General features: G+C 40.5%; 1 protein-coding gene across 1 annotated transcript in view; it reads left to right on the top strand.

Annotated features, from left to right (window-relative positions):
- The first annotated feature begins 6,303 nt into the window (after positions 1–6,303).
- LOC108670659 (RING finger protein 44) overlaps positions 6,304–12,362 on the top strand; it is a 48,186-nt gene continuing 42,127 nt past the window's right edge. Inside the window, exon 1 of the mRNA XM_047882881.1 lies at positions 6,304–6,543. Coding sequence (XP_047738837.1) covers positions 6,304–6,543 — 240 coding nt within the window. The remainder of the gene's footprint in view (positions 6,544–12,362) is intronic.

Raw genomic sequence — 12,362 nt, 5'->3', positions numbered from 1 at the left:
TTATTCTGCAGTCGTGCTGTAATTATTCTCTATGCTTACAGCTTCATACGATCAATGTGTCGCCTGAACTTCATTGACTACAAGAATCGAGCCATGCCAAGTTCATTTAACTTCCAACGGGAATGTACAGACCTAGAGGCACAAGTTCCTATCGAGCCCCGGTGTGCTGGATATTTTACTACAAGTGTTGGGTTACGCGCAACGTTTTGTGTTCATGTGGAATTGTATAATTTTTACTTCGATCACAGTCTCAGTGCGGTTAAATTTGTTTCTATTCGATCTTTGTTGTTTAGGTCTCCTGTAATAGACCTCATTTTTAATTTAAACCATTTCTCTTGCTTATTTTATGATGATGAGATGAAACTAAAATAAGGACCAGCAAGATTATTTTGTGAGTTAATTCTAGGTTGTTAAATTGAATATTTGTATGACATTAATTTGCTATTTTTTTTACTTCCAGAGCTGGAGCGTCAGCAAGGCACAATCGACTTCCAAAAGTCAGCAAAGAAGCGGTTCGAACTCAAGAACAGTGTAGCATTAACGATGGCAAAAATAAAACTGTAGTGGAAGTTGATCGAAATGTGATTCAGATCGTCAGCGCAGTTGTCCGGACCAATTTTCTGTGATTAGAAAAACGAAGATCAGAACTCGATGTTCTGTTTGGGCTAGCGACTCAATGGTTAAACTTAGCAGTGATTTCGTTGAGTGCAATCGGGCATCTCAGCACGAGTCCAATAGACGACTCAGGAGCGGGAGAAGACTCCATGACCGCGGAGATCCTGGGCTTTGTTCCACAATTCCGCGACGAGCTGCAGCTAGGCCTGTGATTTCAGCCCGAAAATTTTACGGTGGTCGTAGCTGTTGTTTACGGCCGTCTCATGAGTCAACGAAGATTCACAGTAGTAATAAACAAAATAAACGTGGAAAGCAAGTTCTGACATTTCGACGGAAATTACGATCAAATTTAACTGTTGTCCCCAGTGAATTTTTGAAAACTGTTCACGTTTCGGCAGAAATCGAACGAACCTCCAGAAAAAGATCTAAAGTTGTCAATGATCGAAGGTCTTTACAAAAATCCACGGTACATTTTTCAGAAAATCGATCTGTTCGCCCCAAAGAGTTTCAAAAGCAAAAATCGCATTCATCAGTTGCATCAAAGAAGCCATCCCGTACATCTGAGCTGAATAGCGAGCCAAATTCTCTCAGGTCTCCTCGAATAGCTGGTCTGGTAGCTAGGGCGAAGTTGAAACATTTTCTCTGTTCAACTTACCTTCCTCGTCCTAAACGAGCAAATCTTGTCAATACTACCGAAAATTCAAGGCATGATTTGAGCCGCGACGTCTCAAAAGTTTGCAATCCTAGCCCATCAACCTCTAGAAACCTCGGCCTGAGCTTAGGGGATGAGGGCGAGAGAACGACCTACACATCTGAGAGAAATATCCCGAGTAAGAAACGTAAAGCCGAAAGCTTAGATCCCAAACCCACCAAATACATGATGACTAGAAGGAAAACTCGTTTGGCTGCTCGGATTGATTCAGCTACTGAATTTCAAAACCTTATGTTGGGTTCTGATGGTGCAATCAGCGATGTTTCAACATCAAACACAAATTCATTGACTCCAGTTCAAAACAGCGAATCGCTAAGCTATGCAGAACGTTCGATTCCTTCTGACCGGAGGTCTTCAATTCCTTCTGCTCAAACATGTACATCAACAACTCAATTTAAAAAGAAAGGTGCCCCGTATAGAACTTATGTCAGTTCACCTCTGGATGAAGACTCAAGAGACAGTGGTTGTCCTAATACCCCAGGCGAAATTAAAATGGAAGACATCATAGATGTCTTGAACGTTTCAGCTTCTGCACGGCAAGGAGCATCAGAGGAGACATCGTCTCAGAGCCTGGGCCAAGATGCTAGCACATCTCTTGTGGGTGTACAGTTCGACCCATGCGACTTGGCTCCGATCAGCTTTGAGGCTTTCCGAGTTCGTTGTGCGCAGCAATCAATAGAGAACTCTATTTGCCAGACTTGTAATAAAGCAGATGTGAGTATTCATTCTTCTTTAAAATATTCCGGTACCACTTTAGGAGGTAGTTTGCCGTCCAATAGTGTTGAACATTCGGGCGTATGTCCGCATGCATATGTTAACCCTGTTTTAAGCACTCTTCAGCCAGAGTATTTAGGTTCAAACTCTTTGAAATCCCATCTTGCTTCAAATCAAGATGTAGTGGATTATGCTGTTGCGTCTTCTTCAACCGATCGAATATCACCTCAGGAAAAAAATTTGTGTCTAGGTCTAAACGAAGAAGACGTTGTTAATCCAGAAATCGCACTCGAGTATTCTAGTGACGCAGATTTAAGAAGTGAAGTGGTGATAGTGATTGATGAAACAACAGTTGCATCACACTCCGTAGACAGGCTCAGTGAAAGTGATCAGAGTAGTTCTATTATAAAGTCTAAATCTAGGTTAGGAATTTCAAATGAAAATACAAATAGCGAATCAAATGTTTCAATCTTAAACTGTGATACTGAAGAAACCTCTGGAAGCGTCGAGAATTCTGATGGACTATTGTCCAGCACCTCTAAAATGTGTCCCTCTGGACCGTCAGCTAGCGAGGCATCCGCAATAGAGCCCTCCATAGAGACGCATGATCGGCCTGCAGATGATTTTGGATTCAACATAGGAGACTGTGATTTAGATGTGCGAAATTTTGCAAATTTAATCGAAAGTGTCAATTTAGATCAGTTTCCACAAGAATTCAGTGGTATTTTGACAGATGAGGCATCCACTAGTGACACACATTCGGGAAGAATCGCTCCCGCAGACATTAATGGCAACCCACCAATTCGTTCTACTAGCTCCCTGTCCTCTCAATCAGCTGTTTCTGATTCAGGATCTAGAATGGATTCTTCTGGAAGTTTAGAGTCTCACAGTAATAGAAGTAGAGATGATTTAGAAAACAATGAACGTTCCTTCAATCTTGATTTGCCAGCTCCAGACGTTCCAAGTCGAACGTCCCCATCTTTAGATCGACCTGTGACTATAGAGAGTGTGCATCAACGGGGAACTTTTAATTCGTCCGGATCGAGAGAAGCAAACTCGTCAACTTATCTTCGGCAATCCACATATGACGGTCTTCAGCCAAGTTCTGCGAGTGATCTCGATGTAATAATATCAACGCCTGCAGCTCTTGGATATTCACAATCGCGAGTCGAAGATCAGGTTTCTTCGTCCTCGTCATCTCTGCCATCTTATGTCGCTCCTAATTCATTTTCTAATACTACTAGCGCTCCTACATACGATTCTTTATGGCCTCAGAATTCAAGTTCAACATATTCTAGTGTCTCGTCTCATTTTCCATACTCGTCGAATTCGGGGAGGTATTCTAATTACACATCCATGAGCTCCTCGAATGCCTACCAATGGTACCGAAGCCCTTACTGGTCTTCAGTGAATAATTCGTGGATGCATTCTCCGTACTACGCGCCTTCAAGTCAATCGTGGTATTCCAGCCTCGACCAACTCTGGCCTACGTTCGGCAGCAATTCCTGGGGACCTTCCTGGAATAACTACGGGTCTTCATCGCAAGGCAGCCGGGAGGTGAACATCAGTGTTGCATGCCAGATTTTTTACCTAATTTCTTGTTTTATTTCTAAGGGATTGAAGGTTCTGCTGGTTGTACGATTTCGTGTTTTTTGTAATTTAATATGAGGGTAGTTTCTGAATTACGCTTTAATTCTTAATTGACAGTGTCAATGCTGAGGTTGTGTTGATGCAGAGGCTGTGTCGATGCAGAGGCTGTGTCGATGCAGAGGCTGTGTCGATACAGAGGCTGTGTTGGTGCAGAGGCTGTGTCGGTGCAGAGGCTGTGTCAATGCAGAGGCTGTGTCGAGGCAGAGGCTGTGTCGGTGCAGAGGCTGTGTTGATGAAGAGGCTGTGTCGGTGCAGAGGCTGTGTCGGTGCAGAGGCTGTGTCGATACAGAGGCTGTGTCAATGCAGAGGCTGTGTCAATGCAGAGGTGTGTCGAGGCAGAGGCTGTGTCGGTGCAGAGGCTGTCTCGAGGCAGAGGCTGTCTCGAGGCAGAGGCTGTGTCGATGCAGAGGCTGTGTCGACGCAGAGGCTGTGTCGATGCAGAGGCTGTGTCGATGCAGGGGCTGTGTCGGTGCAGAGGCTGTGTCGGTGCAGATCGAGGCTGTGTCGGTGCAGAGGCTGTGTCGATGCAGAGTCCGTGTCGCGACCGGCCGCCCGCATCCTGCGTACGGGGTTGTAGCGGAACGCGGGTATCCGGTATACGCGGCGCGTCTCAGTCCGCCTAGGCCAACGGGACAATTGAGCCCTCGTCGCAGTTGTTGCTCCGGCTGGCATAGTGAGAAAATAGTACGCCACCTTTGTTTCAGAGTGCTGGGATGTGAAATGTATTGTGAATGCGGAGGGTATGGTGAAAGTAGAGTGCTGGCTGCCGGGTAGTGCCATCACTGCCAGAAGTAAGATTATACTGACAGCTCGCGTCCTCTTTTTGACAGAGTCGGTGTCCACACCTGGCTGCATTTCCGATGGTTTCCAGTGGTGTGTACGTAAAAAGCGTATTTTGCTCATTGCTTGGCCATAATTACTGATGGTGCCGTATAATTCAGTCTACTGTCCGGACGATGTTTTTCCAAAATGTTGTTATTTCCATAGTTGCGTTAAAGATTAGACCAAGTCAGTCTGGTCTGTCGCAGATTCATGCTATGATCGTGAGCCACTCACTCACAATAGGTATTGAATGTGTCGTTAGATCAGATCTATCCAAACTGCCTCTGATGCTTTAAAGTCTGCTAGTTATTTTCTGGTAGTGAGAACTCCACACATTTTTATCGCTATCGCTTACGAAAAATTATCTTGACAATACATCTATTTGGTATTTTGTTTCCAACTAATGTGTCGTGTTGAGAAACAACAGTTAAATGGGAGTTCTGTGATCCATGTAAAATTTGATTTGAACGGGTAACTTTTTTAATTGTATACATAAGCTTTATTATTATCTACGGAATTGTGGACAACTGGAATTACGGGATCCGGAAAAAGTAGATACTAAAATTACAGGGTTTATCAAGTTCGAGCAGTGTCGCGTTTTATATAAATTAGTTTTTATACAGTGCATTATTAGAGATAGTAAATATTTTATTATATATGTAAAGTACGATCTTTAGTGATTATATCGGGTCGCCTGCCGAAGACCACCACTGCCCTGGATGTAATGGACCATCATGATTCCTGCCTTCCGGAACGTAGCCTTCAACACTTCAAGCCGTCCGTATCTAGGCCATGGGTCGAACCAGCCCTCGGTCGAACGGCAACTTGTCGAAGGACGATAAATTTTGGAACAGAACTATGCTATCTGAAACCTAACCTCAGATGCAATGAACGTAAAATTACGTAATTTAACGATGCCTGGAAGTCATATTCGATCCGCGGCCTGGTGGTAAACGGCTGGTGGTGGTCAAGGCCGGAAGAGGACAAAGCCAAGTGGTGCGCGGCTGATTGGTGTAGGTCCGGAGAGATCCAAGGCGTTCAATTCAGGGCTTATTGGTACACAAAATTGGTGGTGCACGGCTGCGCTCTCCTTGCTACATTGCCTTGAATTAGTTGAATATAAAGCAAATGGTTTTTGTTGCTCTTTATAGGGTAAAATTGAAGATATAACTCTAAACATTTTGGGATTTGACCATCAACTTTACATTTTATAAAATACATTCACATCTTGAAAACTGAACTTACAGTTACAAATTTGATGAATTGACAGCACCAAAAAACACAGTTGCAGCTCAGAGAGTCAATCTTTTTCACATTAGATTGCAACTTCAATATTATCAAAAAGCAGTTTGGATTTCTATATTTCTGAATTCTGATCAAACCAAAATACTCAATTTTTGAGTTTGGAGGTACACTATTTCAAATACACTGAAATTATATGATTTTCATGCCATGAGGATGCAGGATTTTTCCAATCTTAACTCAATCTAAAAATATTAGCTCAGACATAAAGAGAAAATACTGGCAACTTCAGTTGCACTTTCTTCGAGAGCCCTATGAGTAAGTAGCTCAGTGAATTAGTAAAATTTTGATTGTATTTGCCGCATTGTAATAATAACATATTTTGGCCTTTATGACAGGGAAGGTGGCCAAACGCAAAGTTTTAGAGATTACTTTCCAATATATATGTGTCCATTCCATTCAGTTTTATGTCTGAACAATTCCTCAACCACTTTCTAATGTTTCAGTAAAAATTTTCTGAACTTGAACATTAGCATTGCTGTTTAGTGATGGCATCAAACACCAGCTATGATGAGGATAAGGAGAATTGGAGGGAAAGAGCTGAGGTGGTCACCAAGCTGTCGCATCATGCTTACCTGGAGTATGCGTCTGAGGTGATAGAGGAAGCTGTCAGGAACGTCACAGTGCTCAGGAACAAGACCAATATACCACAGAGCTCTGTGACTCTGGGCACTCCTCAGCTCAACAAACTGAAACTAGCTCATCTCATGCGAAATCCTGGCATAATGGCAAGCCCAAGTAAGACCTGTACCCTTTGTCACTATGTTGAATGGTATAAAGGTTTAGCATCAAATGGCCATTGAACAGTACTATTTAATGTGCATTGTAAATGAGTTAATGAGGCACATTTCTAGGTTGAATGACATTTTAATCACAAATTAAATTATTATTCAACAGATTTATCATCATAAACCTGTGTAATTGTTTCTGTATGTCAATTTTAAATGGTTTGACATGACATTGACAAACTTTGTGCAATATATATATATATATATATATATATATGTATATATGTGCTGTGCTGCGAAGTGGTGCTGTGCTATGCTGTGGTGCTGTGCTGTGGGGCTGTGCTGTGCTGTGGTGCTGTGCTGTGCTGTGCTGCGAAGTGGTGCTGTGCTGTGCTGTGCTGTGCTGTGCTGCGCTGTGAAGTGGTTCTGTGCTATGCTGTGCTGTGGGGCTGTGCTGTGCTGTGCTGTGGTGCTGTGCTATGCTGTGGTGCTGTGCTGTGGGGCTGTGCTGTGCTATGGTGCTGTGGTGTTGTGCTGTGCTGCGCTGTGCAGTGGTTCTGTGCTATGCTGTGCTGTGGTGCTGTACTGTGCTGCTGTACTGTGCCGCTGCATGGAGGCAGGCATACTTACCGTGGAGGTATGCACGGTAAGCAGAAGAAACACTTCGTTATGTATGACTCAAAGCTCATCACATGTTCCAAGAGAGCATAAACGTCTGGGAACTCATGAAAAAAAATAAAGCAAATAAAACTTGACGCAGCTACTCAAGCACGGCGAGACGAGAACATGAATCTTCCTAATCTTGTGTACCGATGTAGCGATAGCGAACATTGGAGACAGAATATCGCTACATTTCGAAGATGACGAACGCGTCTTCTCGTACACTAGGAATTTTGACTCGGCTAAAAATATTAAAAGTGGGAAATACATTTCCGTGGAGACCGCTACTACAATTTGGGTGCAAAATTATATATCGCACTATGCCCAGCACATAACTATGTCAACTCTAAATAAAACGAATTGCATAAAATGACATAATTCATTGATAGCAATAGCATTCATTCAAATGGGACAAATTGTTCCTACATTTATACAGTTTGTCAACGATTTCACGTTATTATCAAGGATCTCCTGATTAATTCAGTCCGAATTTTCAGTCTGTGCACAGTTTTAATATTTTCTTTGATGTATCTTCTTTTGATGACAGTCTTGAAATTATGTCTTCCCATTTGCCTTATATCATTATGTCTTCGAAGCCATCTGAGTATGAACGGAATAATTCACATATATTTTGATTGGAGAATTATCTACCTCAGTAGATAGTCTCGAAATTAGCTTGTATGCTCCTGCGCTTCTCTCGTTTGGCAACATGGCTGTCCGGCGATGTGGCAACGTTGCGGTGGTGGTGAAGTCAATACGGGGTGTATGCGCGACAGAGGGGTCAGTGCGAGGGTAGATCGTGGGACGAGTAGGTGTCGCATTTCCTACCTTTACTTCATCTGATCATCTCAAAGTTACACACTCCTTGTCATGATAATCGTACGTGATGATCTCATAAGTATTTAACCTGTGCTTCTTAATGTGCAATTTATCGTAGAATACTGTGTGCTGTGCAATAATAGCCTTTTTTGTTGATATTAATGGTAGTGAGCTTTAGTTAGGCGCAATTTGCGTTAGTCATTTCGATTGTCGGTAATTACCAAGTACCAAAGAACGAACGAAACAAGTATTCGCACCTTTCGATCTTCAGTGTAAAGTTTAACTCTTCTTCGTATTTCGGATTCCTTTGCTTGAAAATTTCTGCTTGAGATTAGAAAATGAGTGTTCATGAATACGAAACATGAAAACAGCCAGCTCGGTGATGCGGTGTGTGGTGCCAGACTGCCAGTGATGTGCTGCTTGAGTGCCAGGGAGCTGTGGTAAACTTTGGGCGCGTATTATACTTCATTGTGAATGCTCCCAATAATGTTGAAGTCTTATTATGACCAAACCGCCAATCAAGCGTGATCAAGGCATATGATGTACATATACATACCGGTGAGTGTTATCATAGCGCGATGGCAACGCTTCACTCTTCTAACCTCAATTCTACACACGCAAGTCATCTTTTTAAGTTGCCAGCCTAATATAAAGAGAATCTATTCTATTAACAGCAGCAAGACAAAATCTATTAGGATCAAAGTGGCTCTGCAATTTTAATGTGATGAAAGCATAAATAGAACAATTCAATCTTACATTTGAGTCAAATTATTTGATCAGTGGTGGCATAACAGAGATTTTTAAAAACCATTTAATTTTCAATTTCTTCATCTACTCAATATTATAATCAATTTCTTATGTATTATTAGGTATGCAGGTCTGAGGTATCCTGCCATGGAATATATCTAATATTCAAGCCACCTCAAGCTCAAGACAAATAAAGGTCTACAGCTGCAGCTGCCTGAGCTGGCCTAGTCTAACAAGTCTAGAGTTTTTCAGCCTTTTTTCAGAGCTGTAAGATTCTGGTGCACCTCGCCAGATGAATTATCTCCTATCTAATTGTTAATAAAGCTGTACAGTGTACACAGAGTTGGACAGTAGCGTGCTACATGTAGTGGTAGCAGCGCTACATTTAAGCAACTGTTATGCAGTAGCGGTAGCACCCGCTACATATTTAAGTAGCAATACAAGGTGTTGCCGCTACAGCGCTACCGCTACATTTATCGATAAAGCCTTTAGATGTTACTTAATAGTATCAAATATTTTTAATGCTATGAAAAAACAGTACGAAAGATTTTGGTGTAATGTTGTCAACCTCAGCCCATTACTAGTGTCAACATGTTAGTTGTTAGCAGAGGTGGGCAGTAGCGCACTACATGTTGCGGCCGCTACATTTTCAGTAGTGCTAGCGGTAGCGGCGCTACATTTAAGCAATTGTAGCGGTAGCGGTAGTGCCCGCTACATTTAGAGCATGTAGCGACAGCGGTAGTGGCCTCTACATTTCGAAGTAGCACTGCCCAGCTCTGGCTGTACAACCATGCCACAAGATTTGAAATGTATAAAAAATTTGTCACTTTGGAGCTGCAAGATTTGATTTATAAGTAAGAAAATTCCAAATCTGCAATGGTATCGAAGATACATCCCAGTCTTTTTATAAGACTCAAAGTCCTTGCCCCTTCCTCATGTTTTGAGAGAGAGCAACAAAAAATGTTCTCCTTTGCCACTATGAGTCTCATACTGTTCTTGATGACGACTTGACAAGCACTGAAGCAGTGATTTAAGCATGTAGATGCTTGCTGATTGACAGCTTCATTGACTTGTGTCATTTGTGTGCCATGGTAAATTTAATTAGTATCCAAGCTATTTCATATAATATAAAATAAATGTGTTATAATGACATATGTATATTATTGTATTCTCACATGGAGCCCAATATTCTGTTTATAATACCATCAAAGGCATTAATGATGCATAAAAAGTTATCTATCCCTCATTCTCAGCAGGATTGGGATTTGCCTACCTACTTCTGAAGTTGCAAGCCTCTAAAGTGACAAAAATTTTACTACATTGTGAATCTTGTAGCCTGTTTTTAGATGTTTAAGTATTTTAAGGAATACTCTTGTGTATTAAAGCAATATTTGCATTTTTAAAAAGCAGTGGCCAGTTATTTTTAGTGCATTTTCTCATTTATGGAAAAAATGCACTATTGTGCTTGCCATGTCTGTCTGTCTGTCCGTCCGTGACCACGTTTTTGTCAACGAGAAAATGCGCTCTCTGTCACTCACTGCAGTGAGTACTAAGTTATATTTTTTATATGTTTTTGGCTGCGCTGCATCCCATCTGGAATACTGGGAAAATTGTACAAAAATTGTTAGTAAAAACTATCGTATTATAGGCAATTTTTGCAAATCAGTTGCAAAAATGTGTTTTTTTTTCTAAATTGTTTGAAGAAATTGGATGAGGGCCATTAAAATGGTTCAATAATTGACTGCATGCATGGGCATTTTCCAATTTAGAATATTTGACACAAGTTTCCTAAAATTGCACAAAAAATATCATTTCATTAGTGATTTTTGAAAATTGCAGGCAAAGATAGGCCATTTTTCTTATTTTTTCATGACAAAATTTGGAAAGGCCATGGGAATGTGTGAAATTGGCTAGATCCACAGGAATTTTTGTTCAATCCATGGTTAGCTTCTGTCCAAGTTTGAAATTCCACACACAAGAATATGGTGGCTTCCAAAATGCTAACTTTAACACCACTTCCTTGAAATTCCACACACAAGAATATGGTGGTTTCCAAAATGCTAACTTTAACACCTGTCTCTTATACACATCTAGATGTGTATAAGAGACAGCTTTAACACCACTTACTTGGAATTCCACACACAAGAATATGGTGGCTTCCAAAATGCTAACTTTAACACCACTTACTTGGTTCCAATAAAATTCATATGAAAAAATAAATGACATATATATGTTTCTGAGTAGATGTTGGACACCAGACTCGTTCTTTTTAAGGTTCCATCTTATTGACACTAGGTAGTAGGTAGTACAACTACATTATGATAGAATTTTTAATGTTTAGCTAATGTTAAATTTTTTACTACATCCAAGTCAGATCTTTTTACTACATCCAAGTCAGTCCATTCAAGTCAGATCTTTTGGATAGATTTGAATTTTTGCAGACCAGGCATTCACTTTTGTTAACAATTAGAATAGACTCAATAGAGGATAATTCTTCTAGCAGAAATCTCGAGGCTTCAAAAAATGGCCGGAAATTTTAGTTGCGGCTTGGAGGATAGATATTTTTCAGGCCTGCATAAAGGTACCAATAAAAAATGTATGGTGTTTGAATATGGTATTTGTCTTGTTTCGTATCTTATATTGATCTCTTTTTGATATTGAGTTTAGGCTGATGAAAAGTGCTGCCTATCAACTTGTTATTGAGGTCATATCACTTCATGTTATTGCTGTGTAGTTGCTTGACTGAGTTGTGTTTAGTCAACAATTTACTCCTGGGGTACACTACATTAAACTTTAAAGAATGGAAGACTCAAATTCATTACCAATGCATCTCCAATAGGTACTATTGTTTTGAGGTACCTTATATTCCTCCATTTCATGATTAGAAAATTATCATCAGCATGATCCTGCCTGACATTGAATAGGTATATGTATTTAAAATGAGTTGGCATTTCTGGTTTTGATAAAAGAATCCATATTTCTATTGTAGCTCACCTAATGCATTGAGTTTTCATTTTCTCACCCACATAAATTTGGTGGCCTCCTTCCCACCAACATGAATTTATTGACCCCACTCCAGCCAACATTTATCAACCCCTTTAGTCTTGTCCTTGATTACCAGAGGTCAATATCAACCAATTAGCCTGTGTCTGTTATTAGGGATTTAGTTAATCAAATTACCTTGATAAGTTTTGTTTGGACATCAATAGATAAATAATAATTTGTCATTTTTATTTTCTTAGTTGATGAGTTAATACACAAACTTATGTTTGTGTGCTAGAAGTTAGGTACTCCATTGTGTTTGATGTGATGTAACAGTGGAAAATGAAACCAACATTAATCTTTTATTGGATCTAAATAGATGATTTGCTAATTTTCCTGTAAGTTATTTTGCTGCTTTATTTGATCCAATTGTTGCTATTATGTATTGTTATTCCACACCAGGGACTATTATTTGTAAATTTTTGGTTAGGTTGCCATCATTTCCATTTCTGATTTTCTATTTTAAAAAAATTACTTTTTCAAAGCTGAGTTCCTCTGATATTTGAATCCAAATTCCCTTGTGTATCCTGCTCGAATTCTTGTGTCAATGA

The sequence above is a fragment of the Hyalella azteca genome, unplaced genomic scaffold (assembly GCF_000764305.2).
Source record: "Hyalella azteca isolate HAZT.00-mixed unplaced genomic scaffold, Hazt_2.0.2 contig11532, whole genome shotgun sequence".
Classification (NCBI taxonomy): Eukaryota; Metazoa; Arthropoda; class Malacostraca; order Amphipoda; family Hyalellidae; genus Hyalella; species Hyalella azteca.
Note: the sequence above shows the minus strand (reverse complement) of the source record. Positions and strands in the feature narration are given on the sequence as shown.